The sequence below is a fragment of the Brassica napus genome, chromosome A10 (assembly GCF_020379485.1).
Source record: "Brassica napus cultivar Da-Ae chromosome A10, Da-Ae, whole genome shotgun sequence".
In the NCBI taxonomy this organism is placed as follows: domain Eukaryota; kingdom Viridiplantae; phylum Streptophyta; class Magnoliopsida; order Brassicales; family Brassicaceae; genus Brassica; species Brassica napus.
This window is the reverse complement of record NC_063443.1, coordinates 8,812,314-8,833,702: the sequence shown is the minus strand read 5'-3', so window position 1 is coordinate 8,833,702 and position 21,389 is coordinate 8,812,314. Positions and strand designations below refer to the sequence as shown.

The window sequence follows — 21,389 nt, the reverse complement described above, 5'->3', positions numbered from 1 at the left end:
CGTTCCCTGTTAACATGCGACCTTTCCCTTACAGTTCGAGCCAACCAAGTAAATAAGGAACTTATATGAATAATAACAATTACTTTGTACACCTCTTGTCTAGAGACATGACAACATCTAATGTACCTGTAAACAGAAGCTTTAAGCTAAGAGCACTAACTGTGCTAATTGCAATCTCCTAAAACTGCATCAAAGAGGAAATAGACCTGACAACTTTTTTTATATAAAAATAAAAATGTGAACATGCTTTTATAACCAAACATACAAAACCCCAAAAGAAAGTGACAAAACGATGATGCAAAGAATGCAACTAAACAAGTAAAAAAAAAAAATCCAAGGGATTGTGTCATCTGATAATGCCCCCTCACTTGATAAAAAACCAGAGACCTTCCCCTCAAGGGGTTGAAGAAAAAGAAACATATGACATGAAAACAAATGTAGTAGAGTATTATGATAGTTCGATGAACCTTTTGTCCCCAAAACCACCTGAAAACGACTCCTCCTACTCACCTCCGGCCAAAGTCTCACCGGCGTCTCTTTCCAGTTTCATTATCTACCCCCCAAAACTCATCATCCCCCCCCCCCCCCCATCCATGACTCAATGCTGACCCCAGTAATGCTGATGATGCAAATGAAACTGATGATGATGTGACTCTCGGCTGTTGCAGCTCTACCCTTTCCCAGACTCAAACCCACCCAGAGATGCATGCAGACTTTACTGTAAAAGAAAAACAAAACGAAAGGCACAGAGAAAAGAGCCCTTCAAACAGAAATGGCACGGGTGATGGCATGCTTTGCCCATTCAGCTGCTTCTTTGATTGTGTGATCATCAGATGACAAACACTCGTTTAAGAACTCTTTGCTCGACACTGACTGTTGTATCAAACCACCCACATGACTCCCTAGTGTATCCGCTAAATCCCCTAACACCCCAATCGCTGTCTTCATCACCACCTCGTCCCTGTCACACAAGCCATTTTATCCACAAAATTAAACAACTTTTTATATTTTCGCAAAACTAATCTATAATTCCGATTGGGTTTAAAAGAACAAAGAAAACTTACATGTCTTTCTCCATGTATATACTGTCCAGAAACTGGAGAATATGGGGTGCGTAAGGAATTAGGAGCTGTGTTTTCGGAGAGTTCTTGAACCCTTGGAATATGCCTGAATAAGCTTCGAGTATTCCATTTCTCAATGAGTTCGTGTACTCTGTCATTTCATCATCAGCTCCAGACGCGTGAGCTGATAGTTCTGCTGCGCTCTGAAGCATCGGCATTGAATAGTTGATGTACTTCTCGAAGTTTTCCCCAATAGCCAGTGCTATGTCACCAAAACAGGAGAAAATCGGCGGCTTTACTGACCGGTGCAACTGGTTGCTCGACAAATCCTTCAGAAGCTGCGTCATAATCCCATCGCAGTAAGGTAAAATCTTGTCCTCCAATGCTCTGCAGATGTCCCCAATAACGCCCACAGTAACAGCACACACTTGGTATTCTTCAAAGTTTTGAAGACCCATTTCCAAATACTTGTAAAACTCAGGCATGTACTTGGCGAAATCAGGACCTGCTGCATAAGCAAGAGCGCCAATGGCGAGCATGGCTTCTTCATGTGCAGTTGCACTTCTACAGCCAAAAACCCTCAGGAAAAGTCCCATCATTTGATCTGCATGCTGCATGAAAACATACTTGGTCGGTTCAGATCCTAATTTCTGTATGATGACCTGCAAGCATCCACATAACAGTCCCTGAAGCTCGTTTTGTTTCTCCCTCTCGTCTGAAGAAAGCTTCTCCCCTTCCAAAGTATTGTGGAGCTCGAGCATTATCACAGGTACTAATTGCAGAACCATGGTTGATGTTTCATCAGTCGAACACCTGACAACTTCGTTCAATGCCTCGTACGCTGCAGTTCGCAAGCGTGATTCAGTTGCATCCTCTCTGTGTGCAACAGCTAGAAGGGACTGAATAATTTCCTGGAAGAAGGGTGTTAATGGAGAGTTGGGACCAATATCCTCATAGCCTTGAGCCAGAAAATATAGAGCCCCACAAGCCTTTTCTGCAACATTAGGTGCATCTTTCATTGTCTGGATCAATACTGTGATAATTTGCTGACAGTTTGCCTGAGTAATTATGGGTGTCTCGATTGTTGAACCATGCAGGAACTCAAACATCCGACCAAGAGTCCATGCGGTTGTGTCTTTCACATGGTTGCTTGGGTCCTTTGTTAAAGCATTGAGCATAAATGTTAACGCCGCGTTAACAATTGTCATCAGCTTATCTGGTGAAGGGCCCTCCAAAATGGAACCAAAAGCATATGTTGCAGCTTCCCGCTCTCTCCAATCAGGCTTTGATATTTTCTCTTCGATGAACGGCATAACATGAGGTACAATGTCATCTCCAACTGCCCTAGCAACCAAACCGAGGCATGTCCCACCAGCCATTGCAATATTCCAAGCCCCTTCATCCAAATCCTGATCTTCTTCTTGCTTAAGCAGAGTTTCCAACAGTAGGGGCACAAGCGCAGGGAGGGCCTGCTTAGTGAAATAGAAACATGGAACATCGGAATCCCCAGTGAACTCACCACCATACTCTTCTAAGATGTCAATCTCCTCATCACATATAGAGCTCCAGAATTCAATCGCTTGTAGAGCGACAGACTCGTCATCTTCTCTAACAGCCTTAGCTGTGATGTTGAATATATCTTGCATATAATGCGCCAACTTCTCATAGTATGTGGAAGCGATGGATACCAAACACTCAAAAGCAGCCTGTCTAATTTTCACCTCAGGGGAAAGAGTTGCTTCACACACGACTCTCATGATATAATCACGCTCCATGTCGTTGTTGAAATTTGCTTGGGCGAAACCCAGAGCCATGTATAAAGCGCGGGTTGCTGCAAGTCTGACATCGTTATTTCCTTCAGCAGAATTCATACCCTGAACAACCGCTGTGAGAATCTTGTTTACATGCTCCTGTTCTACAACATCAGGAGACACTTCTTCACAGAGGTATCCAAGAGTCTCCAAAGTGGCTTGCTTGACATGAGCTGGTAACTGGTGAATGTTGGAGAGAAGAGATCCGACAAGCTCAGGCCACTGGTTCTGGGGCAACTCAATACCTGCAACCTTAGCAATGACCTGAGAGGCAGTTGAACGAACATCAGGAACAGGGGAGGAAAGTGTCTTCAACAAGAAGGCTCTGATCTGTGTCTTTGTTGCCATGTCAAGAGAGAGCCATCTCTGGACAAGCTCATACTTCCTGTGCTGTTCCTTAGCATCGAGAGCATTTTTAAGGACTAAACCGGCAAGTTTCCTGCTATCTACTGGCTTCTCATCATTGGCAAGCTCTCCAGCAAGTGAGAGCAAAAAACCAGCAAGGTTTTGACTCTGAAACAGTTTGAGATTTTCTTCAGCGTGCTTACGAACAGTTCCATCAATCGACTGAGCGTTTAAGAGCAACTGGGTGACCTCCATTGCCACAAGTTTGTCTGCAAAAGAAAAAAGAAAAAAAAAGTGAGAAACCAAAGACTAAGACGCTAAAACACAAAACAAAAGAGAAAAGGTAGCAACTTTGATAAAAATCAGTAAAACTAAGACGCCAAAGAACAGATCAAGGTGAAAGCCAACAACAGTGACAGAAGTCATCCCTAGATGTCAGCATACGATCTACAGCAAACTAGCCTAAAATTGCAAGGCATAACACCATGGATCATGAAAAGATGCGCAGTTAAAAGACTATACAAGTTGATTCAAAATAGTGAGACCCACAGATCCGAAGACGCAATCGAATTCAAAATTGAATATTCAGCAGACTAAGAAAGGAGAACGGCCAAATCAAACTAGTTTACTTGAATAGATATAAAATTGAAACGAGTTCAAATCCTAAAGATCTGGGTAAATCGAAACAGTGAGGTTGGGTGAATCATAGGGAATCGGAGGATGGATCTAACTGAAGCAGGTTCGATAGATGGAAGCGAAGAGGCTTTACCTAGAATCTCGACGGCGGCGGCGGCGATCGGAGACTGAAACCCTAGAAGAAAGGTATGGAGAGAGAGCGATAGAGAGAGAAAACAGTTTCCAGCGAAAAAGGGAAGAGAGAGAAAGAGAGGTCGTAAGCGAAGCAAGTTATCGGATAGCTTTCATATAGGGCGCTTATTCTGTACTTCGCGTGTTGCGTGGTCCTTATCTCACCCTCAGATCAACGGTCCAGATTGTTTTAGATTTATCTTTCTTTTTTTTTCTCTTTGGAAGCAGGTGAACCAAAAAAAATACATTATAAGGACATTTATATTAATTTAATAAGTGGTAATTATTTTACAGTATGATTACAAGAGCTGAAAAACATGAAGGGGGCCACAAGCCAGATAGATAATTATATTAAACTTTTTCAAGTTTGCTGTCATACTAGAAAAAAACTTTATTGGGCTTATTTATATTTGATCTCTACTTGGTTAAGTATATTATTAACCAATCAAACCACTCACCGCTTACTGTTTGCAATGCATATAGCGCGTGAAGAAGCCAAAGACTCTTGCTCAAACAGAAGCATCGCAAGACTTTAGTTTCTGAGTTTCAGCACTTGACTCATATATAGAATGCTCAGTCTTACGAATTTATAATGCCAAGACTCATCATGTACAACATACACAGAGATTAAAAAGGTTTTTATCCCAAAAAGAATGCTCAGTGTTTATATACACACATAAGAACCGAGACAAGTGGGCTACATAGACTTATGGTCCAAAGCTAGACCTTGTAAACAACAATGCCGAACCATTCACACACCTAAGTACAAGCAACCTACTGTCTATATACGTACCACACACAAGCTTAGACAAATCAAACATCTCCTGCGGAATCTGCTTTCTAACTTCCCCAATCACGTTCCCAGGCGACTCTATACGATCAGCCATGTTCATCGTCACTTCGATCTCTCCAGAGACGAGTTTCACTACAGGAAGACTCGACGGAAACTCCTTGAAGGGCACCACCTTTTTCCATTTCTTGGTTCCTAGCTTCTCTACTAGGCCTTCTTCAGCGTTTGGTTCTCCCATCGAGAACTTACTGATGTTCTTTTTCTCTTCTTTGAGGTAAAGTCTTTTTCCGGCTACTAGTCTGAACTGAGAGAGCGTTTGTAATTTGCCTCTGGCTCCGGTTTTGTCGTGTGGCCAGTCTTTGCTGGTTATGGCCGTGAAGCCTATGTCAGAGGTGAATGATAGCAAAGTGTTGTTGGAATCTTCTGAAGCTCGGCTTATTGTTAAATGAACATTGCCTATTAGAGCACGTGTAGAAGGCTGACGCAGAGTTAGACCAATGTGCTTTCCTGTTGAGTACAACAGACGCCATCTTCCCGGTAACAGCTCCAACCAACACTGTGTTTAACCAAGAGATCCAAAACCAAGGTTCACAAATTAAAGTACTATAGATAAAAAGAGTTAAGGAAGCATGAAATTTTCTTTTTAAACTCGTACATTTGGTTTTGGACATGGGTTTAGCATCTCCATTAGTTCAATGAAGTGGGCAAGTCTTTGGCGCTGCATAAGATTTGTGTTATTCCAATTTGGTCTTTAAGAGTGAGTAAAGTTTCGAACTTCTTAGAACTTGTAGAAAAACCATCCCATATACATTACCTGAGGCATGCGGTAAATGTATTCTTCTGATATCCTTACAGCGGTTGATCCAAGACCCCATCTGATGATATCCATTGATGGGGCAACACGCCATCTTGGTCCACATAGAAAGGGATGCTTAAGAGCATCCAAACAACTGCATCAAACCCCCAACAGATTTTACTTTTTACCCAAGCTAAGACCTCCACAAATTGGTAACAGTAATGTTAGAATGTTACCTTATCCTTTTAGAAGGTCTGGTAGCAATCAATGAAGATAGAAGGTGCCAACCTGCTCCCCAGTTTCTATCAAGTATCTGAGAACAAACAAGAGGTGTGATGATAAACAACTCTTTAATCTCACAGCAGAGTAAGATAACTGCACTTATCTTGGCTGAGAACTTACTTGAACTCCAATATTTCCAGATTCTGAGTTTGTATTGAGCGTCGTCACAAAGAACTCTCGTAGAGAAGAAGGATCATTTCCCTAGATATTACATTTAGAAGAATGTTTAAACATCTTTTTTATAAACATTAAACTCATCTATGGATTATTAAAATGATTACCTTCGCCAGGAAAGACTTTAGTTTGGCAAAAATTAATGGATCCATCAATTCTTGGAGTACCATTTTAGCCATCATGAATCCAACACATCTTTCACCATGAAAAAAATATATACAATTAGTCTGAGTGATGTAAACAAAAGGAATGATGATGATTCAAAAAAAAAATGACACCTCATGTCAAATGCTATCATCATCTGTCGTCTGTCCATGGTACTGTAAGCGTTGCTACTGCTCGGACCATCCCCATAAAAGTCGGCAGCATTTCCCAGAATTCCTACCTATACTTGCGAAATATTAATTGACTTATCTTCCTCATAATTGAAATTGATTGAAAGCATAATAATACTAACTTTGATATGTCTATCCACAGGGCTAATGTGCACATTTTCCAATCTCAGTTCTGTGTGAGCAAGACCATGGCTGTGCAAGTAATTGACCTTTCAAGACCAAAATCACACATGTTAACCAAATCATGACATGATGACCAAAAGAAAGAACTATTCTGCTTGTTATGAAAGATACAGTAATACATACTCCGATTAAAAGATCTCTCATTAATATACGGATGAGTCTTAGCTGCCTCGAAACTGCAGGTCCTCCAGTTGTATCATCCCCTACTCTTCTAAAGGATTCTTCATCTAGCGCAAGAGTAGCTTCTAATGTTGGAAGCCAATCAGATTGCTGAAGCCAGTGCCTAATCGAGAAACTCCCATGGCACTGCAAGAAGAGAGAGAGAGAGAGAGATACATATTAATTATATGGTGGAAACCTATGAAGTATATAATATACAGAAGAACATACCCCGTGTACGAGGGTAAATGAGTAGGGATCATCGCTCCTCAAGCTATTAGAGATATAACCGTGAACTTGCATTGAGTAAGAATGGTACAGAAGCCTACGACGAACTAGCTTCTTCAATACCTGCAAAGTAGTAAGAGTGAGCAGAGATACAAGAAGCTAGTAAGTGATTTTGATTTAAAAGGAAACAACGAACTTCAATGGCTCTTCTTCCCCTTCTTTGAGCATGAGTTGTATTCAGTTTCCGAAGAACAACTCCTTGGTTAAACAAAGGGCTGTGGAATATAAAGCACCACACACAGATGAAGCCCCTGAAATTTTGTTTATCTTGCAACCTTGTAATACAATGAAGTAAGAAACTGACCTATCTGGAACCTGAACTACAGCTTCAAACACAAGCTCATCCGCCTGTAAGAAAGTAAACTCAATTAGCAACATAAGTAAAATATAATAAAGAAACACGACCAATCAAATTGGTTAAATGTGTATTTACCCGACCGCCATGACCGATGCTAACACGATCAAGAATCTTGAAATCATTCCACTTGAACTGCATCACATGTGCTGATTCATCCTCCACAGAGACAGAGGAGCTACCATTCCCAACATCCTCCTCCATCTCCACATTAGAAGATGAACAACGGAGTCTCACAGGTTTAGCACGATACGAAGAGCTTGTGGGATGACATAAACTACGGTTACGTTTCAGACCAATGCTTGAGTTTCTAGCAGATTGCAAAATTTCCAAACTTCGAAGGCTTGGAGTCGATGAAACACCACAAAGAGCCATCCGACACTAACCCGCTACATAAAATCAATGCAATGTTCAGAAAGTTTCCAAATTTAGCAAGTAATTTCCAATCATTACACAATTAATCGTATTGCAAAATCTTACCGGTAAGAGGAACCGACCAAACACAGAGAAAAAACAGAGAGAGGGAGAGATCGGTCTGAAGATGGACGACACGCAACTTCTTCACCTTCGAGAAAAGGATTAAATTTCACAAATTTAAAGAAATGAAGAAAAAAACGAAAGTGGTATAAAAGGACAGAGAAGCTCGTGAGAGTTGCGTGATGAAGTACGCCTGAGGCATCGCGCCTCGAGGTCGACTCGCGTCTACGTCTGCCCCCGTTTGATTTTCTCTACAAAAATATCTCTCACATTGGGCCTGAATCAGCGTAATGGGGCTTTAGAGGACAACCTTTACTGGGTCTCATTTGTGTTTCATAATGACGTGGCGATCGCTGATTGGATGGATGACGGAGTATGAAAATAACCCACCCAACTAATGCTGGGAATATGAATCATTATCCGCGGGCCATCCGCAGGCCCCGTCCGTTTGATCCGCGGCAGGACGGGTGCGGATCGAGTAATTTGAAAATTTTGGTTTGCGGATGCAGGTGCGGATTGAGTGATTTTTATGCGGAGCGAGTGCGGGTCAGCTAAAATTCGACTGCGGGTATCCGTCAACCCGTAAAAATAAAAAAAAAGGATTTTTTTGAAAAAATATTAATTTTAAACAAAAAATTTAAAAATTATTTAATTTTAATTATAAATAGAAAATTATTATTATTTTTAATAAAAAATATTTTAAATATTAAATTTTATTATTATTTTTAATAAAACATATTTAAAATATTAAATATTATTATTATTTTTATAAAAATATTTAAATTTACTATTATTATTATCCGCGGTTCTAGCAGATCACCTGTGGGTTTAAAGCAGAGCGAGTACGGGTTTCATATTTTCTTTTCACGGGTCAAGCGAATCAAATTTTTTGAGTAAAAAAATCAGCCAATCCGCGGATTTGCGGGTAGAGCAGGTTTGACCCGCAATTCAGCTCTACATCCAACCACTAAAACTTTACCGAACCGGCTTCCGATCTCAAGTACACATTAAGACATAATTACATCTTCTCAAAAATCCATTTGCTTTCTTCTGTTCCTTTTTTTGTGCCCTCTTTCTTTTATCATTTCGTAAATTAAGAAAATAATAAAACATTAGATAAAAAAAAAAGGTTCTTTCAAAGTCTATTTTTTGTTGCTTTTTGATATTTGAGTCACTGAAAAAGAAAAAAAAAAGAACCTAAAAAAGGAAAAGGTCTTGCAGAGTTAGCTATACAGAAATGGGATATAAGAAATGACTAAGCTACAAACCTCTCTAGTCTTTCTTTCTACCTACAAAAACAAAAAAACTTGGAGCTTCTATAGATAACTGAAGAAGTGCCTTATTAGAGTATCGGAAAAAAAGCGGTGTCGCTGTAAAGGTTCTATTTCATCAGCTTTTTAAGCTCCCTGAGTTTGTCCTATTCAAGCGTGGAGTGCAGCATGTTCTTGTGTCAGTAGTAGTCAGCTTCTTGGCTTCTTCTTCTTCTCAAGTGTAAAAGAGCAGCTCCAACAAAGTTTTCTCTAATTCATGAATTTCCTGCAGTTGGCAGATTTGCATAGGCATGGCACTTTGAATTCATCCGGCTCATCTGGATCAAACAAATAATCATATCTGCCAAACACATACACACCAACCAACCATGTCAGTCATATTTAGTAAATGAATCAAAATGCGTTTAACTGTGTAAAGAGAGTAGTGATGTGTATATTATACGTTAACTCCTCCCCAGTAGGTACGGTGGCCTTGGCAATCAGTACAATCCGACTTTCATCATCTCCTACGCTCATTATCCTTGCATAGCAATTTGGCATACACTGTGGTGCATCACACCAAAACACAACACACCAATTAGTGTTTTTAGACTCTAAGACTCTCTGTTCATTGAATGTACTTGATTGATTTGCTTACCGAATGATTTATTAGTCTAGCGATATTCCCTTTTTCTGTAGCATCCACCACTACTTCCTCACTTATCTTAAACAGCTGCAACATATTCAAAACAAACATAAAGGTTTCAGAAATCTATACTCAAAAACTCATGTTAAGACTGTAGCAAGAGAATGCAACTTACATAGCAATCCTTCCCTTCCCTACGATATCTTGCTTCCCTTAAGTCTGCAATGATTCCTCTCACTTGCTCCCCGCGGTATTCGAGAACCTAAACAGAAAAATACATTTCAACACTTCACACAACAGATGCAAGGAAAGGAAGAGGTACTGTTATGTTCAGATGGCTCTCAGCCTACCATTTCTCCTTCTTGAATATTTCTTCTAGCGAAAAGACCCCATCCATGTATTCCCGATCGACCAAAGCACACCCGATCCATTTCAGTCCTCTGTCACAAGACATGAAACTCGTGACTCGATGCTAATACAACAAGATACATGTACATAATCTCTTTCAAACTTATGTTAAAGCTTTACCTGCAAGTGGTGAAGCCGTTCCCTGAACGAGGAAAATGATTTGGGTTCTTCTGCCACATGCTACACAAATTATATTTAACCAAAAAAAAGCTTCAGTCTCAAGGCATGCATTTTGCTTATTAGCAGCACTACAGAAAGCATAATTCTTACCCTGAATGCATTCAGAGTTTGGATGGCTGCTGAAGGATGATGACGTGGTCCTCCTGTATGGTGAGGAATACCTTCTTCTTCACTCCTCTGTACAATCACAATCACAAGCACGCACACACACATAATGGATCAGCTCACTGAACAAACCTATGCATAAAGAGTTTTCCAAAGATTTACCTTCTTGCTATTAACCTTTCTTTTAAAAACTCGACAACGAGCACAAGAAAATGGATCAACTGGTACAGCCTCCTCTGGAGGGGGCTCTTCAACTTCTTCTCTGTTTGCTAAAATAAGCCTCGAACCTGTACTCTTCTTGTTCTGAGCAAGATTTTTGGCAGAGAAGACCCCTGAAGGCGTTTGTATTATTAGCACAGTATCTGGATTCGGCTCCCTACAACCAAAAAAAAAAATTAAACAACACAGAAACACCAAACTTATAAATCCAAAATCAGATTGCAACGACATTGCAGCATAATATATATAAGACCATTTATTTACCTGTGAAAAGCACAGTACGACACCATCTTTGTGATCTGTCGACCATTTTTCACCAAGCAGTGCAACTACATTCAAAAATGTGCATATATTATTACCAAACAAACTTATAGTATCTTAGAGAATTAAACGCAGGAGTCAGATACAGTAAAGAAGTTGTTACCTCCATTCTATAGCCAGCTCGGGAAGCACACATGGCATGATAATAAGTAGAGCACTTGCAACATTGAGTGCATGACCCATGTATTTGCTTGCATATCACACAAATCTGGATTTCATTAAAAAAAAAGGAGAATAGTTTCTTGCTTTTTAGTTTTGCACATAGGATAGGAACAAGTTACCATCAAATGATAGCAAAAAGGTATATAGTACCTTCACAAAATTACTTGATGGAATACTCAAAATCCCCAACGCTGGTTCCATTTTTTCATCACTCGCAAAACATACTTCAGGCTGAAACCAAGCACATGTCACGTGAACCCACAGTGTCTCCACATCAGTTGGCTTCAGTGCACCTCCTATTGATCAGCACACAAAAATTGGCGAAAAAGTTAGTTGACAGGCAACAATGCTACAAATTCTCTTTTTAAGTAATATGCATAGGTGCCACTAGTTGTAACAGTAAACTAAGAAGACCGTGTTAAGTATGCGTGAACAAATAAGAAACGACATGCCTTTTACAGGACAGAGGCAGCACTCTCGTTTGATCTCAGGTGTCTCGCAGGCTTTGCAGACCCATGATGTGAAGTCACGAACGTTCCTCGTTCCATAGCATTCCTGATGCACAGCAATCTGACATCTGAGAAAAGAGACAGAAGACATCATTTTCAATGGTATTAGATCATGTTTCACAATTCCTATAATTTCCATCTAATATAACAAGAAAACAACTATAATATATGATTTTAATGAAAAGCTTAGAGCAACTATGCATTTGCATTTTAGAACAGTACCTGTTGCAGATAATGATCTTGTTGTAATCCCAATCTTCAACCCATCTGCATACTGCACATCGCTCCGTTGTCCACTTCACGTTGACCGGCTCATACTTCTCTGCCAATGATGAAAGAACAAGCCAACATTAACAACGCATAACGAAAGCATAAACCTTTTGCTAAGTTCTGAGATCCGAATTGCTTAATACCTCTAAGAAAGGAAAGCAACCTCTGCTTTCTCTGCTTTATAGAAGGTCGTTTAGGAGGTTTTGCTGCAGTAGCATTTGCGTGGAACTCTGCCAATTTCATCATCTGCAGAGTGAAGAAAATATATGGCAGTCAAACTTTTATGTAATTGATAGGACAAGTGCAAAAGAAAAAGAGGAAAAATTTGCACAAACCCATTCTTCTAGAGGCAGCTTGGAGCTTTTAACTTTAACACTAGTCTTCCAATTTTTTGCTTTTGAACCAGTATGCCTTTCCCATTCACTAAGTGCTTTCCTTTCAGGTCCACAAGACCCACACTTACATACCACTCTGTAAATATACCAAAAAAGGAGTAAGAATACTCTCTCTAAATCATTCAACATAGATACATAAAAGTCTGGAAAAATTGGAGAACAATGTGAAATAAAGATGACAGGAGAAATTAAGATCAGACGGTGTAAACTTACAAATGAAGGCTTGGAAAATAAATGCCTTCAACTCCGGTGCATACAACAATAACCTTGTCAGGAAGCACCATGGGGGAAGAACTGTTTTTGCCAGGTCTACCACCAGAAAACTCTCAACTTAAGAATTTGGTAATTCAATTGTTGTAAGAATTTAAAAAGTTGCAAGTAAATAGACCTACTTGGATTTTGAGTCTTGTTTCTCTGAATCTGATAGATCAAAGTTAAATTTTGCTCTGCATGTTGGACAATAGTAATCTGTTCCCCCCAAGTCCTTCAGGTTATTCCAAATGAGATCTGATGTCAGCACAAGCAAGCAGCAGGGAACAAGATAACCTTGATAAAGAGCAACAACATGGACATGTACCTTAAAATGCTTATGTGATATCTGATCACACACTGCATGAATCCAGATTTTGCAACCGTCACAACGCACCTGATTCACCGTTATGTAATCAAACAGTAAGATTGCAAGAAGAAAACATTAGGTGATTCTTGACTACAATAGTATTAACATGATTTGTATTGTATTTTTACCCAGCGCTGACTATCAGAATGATTCCATGTCTTTGTGCATATACCACAAACCTGTTTTGGTTTTGTCAACTGCAACAATAATTAGTTTTGAGCTCACTGAACTGAAACTGAATCAAGAAGGAGAATATAAGAAACTTTACGTACCCTTGAACAAGGTTTACACAATAACTGATCTCCGGGAAGCAGAGCTTTCATTTTCTTTGCCATCTTAAAAGAGAGAACCATTCCGCATCCTACACATGCTCTTGGATTTCTATATTTCTTCAACATGTCCTGCAAACAAATAAAGGAATAAGCTATACATGCTCGAAAAGGAACCCCAAGAGACGAGAAACTTGCCTGGCTTGGAGCAACGTGATCAAGATATTGGCTCGAGCCTGCAGCTTCTTGAATCCATCCGTATACAGAATCATCAAACGGCTGGTTACCAGCGGCCATGTGGATATCCTGCATCAACTTCTCTGTGAATCCTTGGTCTGCCAAGAGAGCTTCTTCAAGTGCCATCTGAAAATCACCAGGGTTGCATCCACGCAGCTCAGACTGTTCTTGAAACCTAAGTAAGAAAGTAAGTATTAAGCAAAATATCCACATGCAAACAAACATCATCTTTTTGTCATATCATAAGCGATGACACACCTGTCTACATAATCCACAAATGGGAAGATCATGCCCCTTCTAACCCATGCATAGTCCTGTTACATAAACTCAAGTTAATAACAATCATAGAAGAAGAAGAAGAAGAGAATATACACATTACCCTTTCATTCTCTGTCCCGGAGTGACCGAAGAACATGACACATGCAGCATCAGGTATACAAGACCGCAAAACAAGCTCCGGGGCCTGCGTCATTGGATCGATGATAATAGCTGGCCAAAAGGGTTCGTTCTTCCCAGATTTACCCCAAACCAAATCACCAGCGTAAAAATCCTCAGGCCCATAAACACCTTCTTTCTTAGGACGTGCCTCCTCAAGCGTACTAGTGCGTGAGCTGCTCATATGCTTCCTCATGTCATTACTAAACCTCACTATCGCTCCATCCCCATCCTCATCATCATGACAGGGTGCACTAGTATTATACTTATGGCTCCTAGGAATGAACTTAGGTTTGACTCTCTCCTTCCTGCATTCTTCAACCTCTTCCTCTCGCTCTTCATCGCCACTATCTTTCCTCCAATTCTCGAGAACCGAGTCGTTAAACCGAGAAGGAAGCACCTGAACTCTCCCCCTCGACGTCCTCACAAGCGGTGGCCGAGAAACACCAGCCGTACGATCCCTTCCACGGCCGGGATCAATAACTATCCTCTTAGACTTAGACTCAGGCTCAACGGGAGAAGAGACTTCCTTGCACCACAAAGCAGAGAACCCATTATTCCCGTTGAGTTTCCCCGGAACGATCCCGGCGCCTATCTCTCCGAGAAGACTGAGAGGGTAATAGTTGTAACTCACCTTTCTCTTCTTCTTCCCACGAGGAGCCTCCTCCTCCTCATTACTACGTCGTTTCAAACTCGGCATTCGTTTCAGTTTCCGTTTGATAATCATTCTTCTTTGATTCCCCCTTTCACGAAAACCCTAATCTCGCCTCCAAAGTTCGTTGATTGAACTAACACTTATCAAACAGAGATTCACCCACTCCCGCAGATCGCATTCAATTGCAGATGAATTGATTTTTTTTGGCTCAAGAGATCTGTTCTCGATTAAAAAAAAATCCTAACTTTATCTTTCTCTCTCTAGAAACTATAAGGAACCCAGAAGAAAACAAGAATGCGTTGGTTCCTTTTTATTTGATTTGGATAAGGATATTAAACGGAATGCTGAATCGAAAGACGAAAGACGAAAGACGAGAGCTTTTTCTTTTTTTTTTTGGCTCGGTGAGGAACTTTTAGAGAGAGAGCGTGACAGAGTTGTTAAGAGAGAGAAGACGACGACGACGAAGGGCAGAGAAGAAAATACTAAAAGATAAAAAAAAATATATACTATAAGAGATTGGTTTCGGACTTGAGACGTGTGCACATTACCGGAGAATCATGTAATTAGGCTAACTTGCGCGATTATGCCTTTCTTCCCTTCCTTGCCTCGTTTTCTTGTCTTCTGGTTTATTAGACCGATTCTCTCTTCTTGTTTTTCTTTTCTTTTCTTTTTGTTTGGTGTTTCATCCATTTTCTTTCAAATCAAACCTGTGTGTTCTTTTTATTTGATGCTTTTTTTATTAGAACCTGTAACAATCTCCAACAACTATGGAACTGGAACTGAAACTGAAACTGGGAGTTACATGGTACGGTATTTAACTATACTGTACTCGCCAGCTCTTGTTTTGTCATAAAACTCAGTAACCTTTTTTATTTCTTTTTAAGTAAACTCCTCGTTTTCTTTTACAAGATTTTTTTTTTATATAAAAAGTAACTTTTTTTTGTTGGTATACTTTTCCTCGAACTCGTTAGTCGTTACTCAACTTTGTTTTTTTGGTAGGTGTTTTTGTTGTTGTTTATTGGGTTTCAAACGAGTTGGTGGAGAGAATCCAAGTCTTTTGGATCCAATTCGATGGAGGATCTAAATCGGCCGGATGTGTAATTGTTCCGTTGCCCGACTGTTCTGGGTATTTCAGTATTGTTGATTACTATATTTTAATTAAAAAAACATTCGTTGGATGATTTGTGTGAAAAAAAACACTGGGGTTATGAACCTAAATACAGAGTAAAAACTAGTATGAGTAGTTTGAAAACGCCAAAAGAATGTTTTATTTTTGATAGTGATCACATGTCATGTGTTCACAGCATTTGTTATGTACTGCATATTTAGTATAATCTCCATCCAAAACGCAGTAACACCAAAGGGAGTTAGTTATTGAGCAAGAAACATGTGCAATCGGTAAAGAAAAGAAGAGACACCAGTAAATGAGTGGTTGAGAAAAAAAAAACTACGAGTGGTTGAAATCACTTTGGGATCCGTCCCAATTGTCTTGTTGATTTCTCTCTTATAAATTCAAATCGAATTCTAATTGGGAAATTGCATCCCATAACCAAACAAAAAACTCAAATTAGCTAAGTAACCAAAATCTTCTTCTCTCTTTTCCTTTCTCTTCCTATCTCTCTCATCCCTCTCTCTAAAAATCTAATTTTGGTTTTTTTCTTGGTTATTTCACAAATTCTCCCTTCTAATTTGCAAGAGGATTATTAAACGAACTAGAACAAAAATTTCTCTAAAATTAAATTCAATAACTATCTGATTGGTGAGATGGCAAAAAATAAACTATATGATTGGTGTCCCTTTATGATAAAATGGAATAGAATGAAAATGCAAACTTTCTGAGACCTGTAAATAAGAAAGGAGTTAAAATCTAACTTGTTGCGGTGCTTACAAGCAAAGAAACATCAAATTACTTTTTACTTCACATTATCTAATAAATAATTATCTAGAACTAGAGGTATCACCGCGCTACGCGCGGTTTGTTTGTCTATAAAACTTGCATGTATATTTTTAATATTAATCTTAAACGGCAAAATTTAATTATATAACTTATTTGTTTTGATATAATATTTAACAAATTAGAAGGATTATTTTGAAAGATATAAGTTTTTTTTTTTGAAATATTGTTAATTTATATTTTAATATATATTTTAGATTTAAACAGAGTTAAAAATTCTATTAATCTTTTAGTAATCATGTTAAATTTTATTAAAAGTTCAAATATTGTTTGTATGTTAGAGTAGCTAGAAACATACTTCTATTACTATTTTACACTCTTAAATTAATTATTAATTATCAAAAAGTTTAAAATGGAGTTAAAATAGCGGAAATCAGAATATAAATTTTTCGAGATTTTAAAACTTTCTCATATTGCATCGATTGGTGATGTTCTAACCTAAATTGATCTTACAGAAAATTATTTCATAATGCACTGAATGGTGACTAAATTGAACTTTACACAAAATTATTTGGTATAACATTATAAATAAATGATGGAAAATTAATCTAATGGTATATATATATATATATATGATATACTGGAAATAACAACTAAAAGAATTACGGAAAATTTCTCAAATTACTCTTTTAAGATTTAATAACTCACAAAGAGGAACATGACTAAAACATGTTTCACTAAAGAAGTAAAAGACCATTCTACCTTTATTTTGTAGATTCAAATATAATAATTATTTAAATAAAAATACAATAATAAATTTTATTTATGAATAATACAGTTTTGAATTCGAAATTTTTTATTTTTTCAGATTTTTCAATATTTTAACTTGAAATCCCAAATTATTACTGAAACTAAAAAATTTTATGTTGAAATTGTGTAGTTTGTTTTAAAGAAAAATCATGTACACACCCCTCTAATTTAAACCATAATTCTATATTAGTTAACCATAGAAGTATAAATGTCTATTTATCTTTTAATGAAATCTCTTTTTGTCATTTTGACCCTTGAATGCTATATTTGTAGCAAAAAAATTCTAGGTCATCCTAAAAAACTTCTGAGAAAAGTATTTGTAATGGGCTAATCAAAAGCCACAAACATATTTTAATTTTTACTTTAATAGTATATGCTGTTTTGTTTCAGTGGTACACACCAAAAGCCACAAAGTTTCATTAATTATTTACTTTATTTAGTATATACAAATCTTGTATGTTCTGACAAACGTTTTGACATAACTTTATTTTAATTTATTTTGATATCAATTTTACAAAACATTTAGAGTAGACATCAAAGTAACTCTTAAGATAATTTTTAATTTTATTTTAACTGAATTTTAATTTTAATTTATAAATATGATTTCTTTATTTTTTTAACAAATTAAACACAATGTATTCATTTAGTTAGTTAAACGTTTTATGCTGTTTATCTGAAAATATCATATGAAGTACACTCTAAGAGAATGCTAAAATTGGCTTAAATCGTAGAGATTTTCTTGCGCTACACCCAACTGCTGAATTATATATTTTAATTTGTTACAAATGTGTTATGTATGTTTTTTATTATATGTTCCTCTTTTCTACAACATTAACTTAATAAGTTATTTTTTTCCGTCAGTGTTCTTGCATGTAAATGTTAATTACTTTATCAAGATTGAGATTTGAGAGCATAATATATATTTTTCCGTAAGTGTTCTTGCATGTAAATGTTAATTACTTTATCAAGATTGAGATTTGAGAGCATAATATATATATATATATATATATATTAAACTGTATTATATTTGGCTATAAAAGAAGAATATATAGTACAACAAACATAGTTAAGGAGAGGAAGATATCTCTAGATTCGATATTTTTTAATGATGTTGATTGATTGTTAATGTCCATTTAGTTATCATGTACGGTTGTCTAGTATTTGTTTGCGCATTTAATTTTTTTTAATCATATTGTTTTGTTATTTTATAGTATGTTCTATTTTAAGTAAAATTAGTGAAAACCTTACGTTTTTTTTTTTTTTTAGCCAGCGAAGTGGAGATCGATGGAAGGAGGAACATCGTATACGTCGGTTATGGTTTAATAAATTAATAATTAAAGTTTTTTTTTTTAAAAGAATATGACATGACAATTTGAAAACATATGGTTGGATGATTTTCTTTGCTGATGTGGACAGCCTCTCCTCTCAAGTTATTCTCCTTTTAGTATAGTATAGATTATAGATACATATATATATATATATATATCTACACATCTAACCACCATTACATGACTTATGTAGCTACAATTTTCTTTCCTTAAAAAGCTTATTTAGAGAACTCCTTAATATACAAAAACTAATTTGAATGCTTATATAACATTTTATGATTATACATATATTTATATAACAAAACAAAACTAGTTTCTAAGGAGATGGGTCTTGTCTCCTTATTCTTCCTTTTGCTCACTCCCATCACCATTTTATTTGAAACCATTCTACTTCCTCTCCTCTGTTTTCGCAAACCTTCCTCGGATCCTTGGTTGGCTATCCGCAAGAGCTTTCCTACAAGCATACTGACACCAAACAAAACAAGTTACTTTGAGTTAAAAAAAAAGATTAGTTCTCAATTAGTTAGTGGTCCTTACAACGTTTATTTGTTTATAGCTAATCATTTAGAGGATGTTTAAGTGTTTTGTTTTGTATACCTTGATTTTGCGCCCGAAATTTCGCCTGCTCTTCTTGTTCCTGTATCGGGATAGCTTCTCACGTCGATCCTCCGAAGTACAACTCACAATAATCCTATCTAATGGAGATGGAACAAGACCAGTCCCGAGTTTCTGCTCATCAAGAAGATACACTCAAATCAGACTATTCATATACATCTAGACTCTAAAAAGGATTTAACAAAATAAAGGTTCACAAAATTGTTCGAACCTGTATGTCACCTTCACTAAAGGCTCTTCGCATCCCATAATCAGAACTAAAATCTAACTGAGCAAAATCAGGAAAGTTCTGAATCACAACAGCCTCCTGCTGTGCCTGTGACCAATCCATAGAGCTCAAATTCCCCGAGCTTACGCTCTTCTGCATATCCTGCTTCTCATCTATGGCCGTCACCACAGAGACGCTCTTGATGTCTAACACATCAGAGACGTTCTTGACATCTAACACATCAGAGATGTTCTTGATGTCTAGCACATCAGAGAACGTAGACTCCATAGCTGACTTCATCATGAGATCTTGCTCACATTCATAGAAAGCTTTGTCAAGAAGCTGCTGACCACTTTGTAACGACCCGAGATCGAGATCAGGAAGCTCACAAAGCCCTTGCGAAGAGTCTTCACCGCAAGAGATCATGGTTAAGGCAGCTGAGAGTGGATCAACGGCTAAGATTGGTTCTTCAAGAATTGGATCAGGAGCTTTGAACAGATCTCCTTCTTCTCCGATATCATACTCATGCATGTTTGATGACTCAGCAAAAGCGTTGTTCTGGAGAAAGTCACAATCACAAAGTAACATCAGAATCAAAGACCGCAACACAAAACAGAACAGAACATAGTTCGAGACATTGAGACAGTAAAGTACGGATCTTTTTGTAAGTGGAAAGGGTATAGCGAATCTTTTAGTGGAGCCACTGAAACAAACCCATTTCTTTGTTAAGGGTTAAAGAACAAGTCTTGAAGGACACGGAATCTCTCATGTTCCATAAATTGTGGAATCTCATGTGAAAAAGAAACAACTCTCATAAAAAAAAGGTTTCTTTGGTTTTCCCGAGAAAACTACTCTTTTTTTTTTATCTCTCACGGGCAAAAGAAAGAACTGGCTTTTTGCTGCACAAGAAGATTCTGTTTTATCAAAAAGATTCTCTTTTTTCTTCTGTCCAAAGAACAAAAAAAGACCTAATTTTTTTCCTACTCAACTTTCTCAGCAGCAGCCAAAACACACTTGTGGTCAGGTCAGCAGAACAAAAATATCTCATCAAGTGGCCACACAGCCACTTAACAGTTCACACCACAAGTTTTTTTTCTTTTTTTTTTTGTCTCTGGAAAATTCAACTTCACTAGTAGACAAATTTGCTTTTCTCATCTTCTTAACACTTCAAAAGAGAGGAAGAAAGAAAGTTGATTACATCAGAAAGACCAACCCCTATCAGAATCTTCTGAGGAAAACACAAAATCTATAAATCAACTAAATAAAAAGAATAGTCATCACAAGTGAAAATGAAAATGAAAAATGGAGAATCAAAATTCTAACCATTTCAGCATCTGAGAGCTTGTATGGTTTGAAGAGGTCTTCAAATTGTTGAATATCTGGAGAACAGTTTTGCATGTAACGGAGCATTAACCCTGAATCTGCATACATTTTGTGTTCTTGCACTTTTGTTAGAGAAAGATTTGGAAATAGGAAATGGGGATTTCAGAGAAGAGTAGGAGAAGGTGAACATAAGAAAGCAGAGCCCAAAGGTGAGATTATTGAGAGGAAACCCTGAGAGAAAAAGTTTGGTACTTTGCTCTCCTCTTGCCCTTTTATTGACAGAGAGAGGCTTATTGCATTTATATTTGTATATTGGTGGCATTGTGGATACACTAGAGTTAAAAAAAGCCCACTACAATTATTTTATTGAAAATATTTTTATTTTTATTTTTCAGCATAATACAAAACAAACAAAAATGTGTCCACAGAACATATCAATGTCTTTTGTTTAATGTTGTAATCTGCATTACTTTTAAGTTATAACTGTTAACCATAGAGAAAAAGTTCTGACTTGTTCAGCAATAAACAACTGTTTATGGAACGCTTAAATTGTTTTCCTCAATACATTTTACATTGTCTCAGTTCATTTTTGTCTCGTGTCTAATGAGGAATGAAAATCCATTGGACTACCGCAAATATTTTTTTTTATATAAATTAAATATTAAATA

At 37.5% G+C, this 21,389-nt stretch overlaps 4 protein-coding genes across 6 annotated transcripts; all 4 read right to left on the bottom strand.

Annotated features, from left to right (window-relative positions):
• Window positions 1-201: 201 nt before the first annotated feature.
• On the bottom strand, window positions 202-4,140 carry LOC106371293 (importin subunit beta-1). Its single transcript, XM_013811344.3, has 3 exons — window positions 3,987-4,140; window positions 1,065-3,486; window positions 202-961 (listed from the first exon to the last, which is right to left on the bottom strand). Exons 2-3 carry the CDS (start codon window positions 3,470-3,472, stop codon window positions 763-765), a joined length of 2,607 nt encoding a protein of 868 aa, XP_013666798.3. The 5' UTR covers window positions 3,473-3,486; window positions 3,987-4,140; the 3' UTR covers window positions 202-762.
• Window positions 4,141-4,649: 509 nt separating this feature from the next.
• Window positions 4,650-8,128, bottom strand: LOC106371294 (probable plastid-lipid-associated protein 14, chloroplastic). Its single transcript, XM_013811345.3, has 14 exons — window positions 7,867-8,128; window positions 7,465-7,775; window positions 7,336-7,379; window positions 7,168-7,246; window positions 6,975-7,094; window positions 6,708-6,890; window positions 6,524-6,610; window positions 6,345-6,451; window positions 6,174-6,261; window positions 6,013-6,093; window positions 5,847-5,923; window positions 5,629-5,764; window positions 5,470-5,532; window positions 4,650-5,370 (listed from the first exon to the last, which is right to left on the bottom strand). The coding sequence occupies exons 2-14, from the start codon at window positions 7,759-7,761 to the stop codon at window positions 4,732-4,734; spliced, it is 2,001 nt and encodes a 666-aa protein (XP_013666799.2). The 5' UTR covers window positions 7,762-7,775; window positions 7,867-8,128; the 3' UTR covers window positions 4,650-4,731.
• Window positions 8,129-8,956: 828 nt separating this feature from the next.
• LOC106371295 (histone-lysine N-methyltransferase ATX5) lies at window positions 8,957-15,325 on the bottom strand. 2 transcript variants are annotated; one of them, XM_013811346.3, is made up of 23 exons: window positions 13,833-15,325; window positions 13,712-13,767; window positions 13,415-13,628; window positions 13,220-13,348; window positions 13,076-13,144; window positions 12,906-12,974; window positions 12,721-12,812; window positions 12,542-12,637; window positions 12,269-12,404; window positions 12,077-12,179; window positions 11,886-11,985; window positions 11,607-11,731; window positions 11,305-11,450; window positions 11,096-11,200; window positions 10,936-11,000; window positions 10,615-10,828; window positions 10,438-10,524; window positions 10,288-10,347; window positions 10,110-10,199; window positions 9,935-10,021; window positions 9,772-9,846; window positions 9,577-9,677; window positions 8,957-9,474 (listed from the first exon to the last, which is right to left on the bottom strand). In XM_013811346.3, the coding sequence occupies exons 1-23, from the start codon at window positions 14,613-14,615 to the stop codon at window positions 9,384-9,386; spliced, it is 3,093 nt and encodes a 1,030-aa protein (XP_013666800.3). In that variant the 5' UTR covers window positions 14,616-15,325; the 3' UTR covers window positions 8,957-9,383. The 2 variants fall into 2 exon arrangements, with proteins under 2 accessions (XP_013666800.3, XP_013666801.3); XM_013811347.3 differs by having other exon boundaries at window positions 13,076-13,126.
• A 3,438-nt stretch (window positions 15,326-18,763) lies between these two features.
• Window positions 18,764-21,001, bottom strand: LOC106371296 (putative zinc finger protein CONSTANS-LIKE 11). 2 transcript variants are annotated; one of them, XM_013811348.3, is made up of 4 exons: window positions 20,722-21,001; window positions 19,402-19,956; window positions 19,173-19,304; window positions 18,764-19,040 (listed from the first exon to the last, which is right to left on the bottom strand). In XM_013811348.3, the coding sequence occupies exons 1-4, from the start codon at window positions 20,827-20,829 to the stop codon at window positions 18,963-18,965; spliced, it is 873 nt and encodes a 290-aa protein (XP_013666802.1). In that variant the 5' UTR covers window positions 20,830-21,001; the 3' UTR covers window positions 18,764-18,962. The 2 variants fall into 2 exon arrangements, with proteins under 2 accessions (XP_013666802.1, XP_013666803.1); XM_013811349.3 differs by lacking the exon at window positions 20,722-21,001 and adding an exon at window positions 20,053-20,350.
• Window positions 21,002-21,389: the final 388 nt, after the last annotated feature.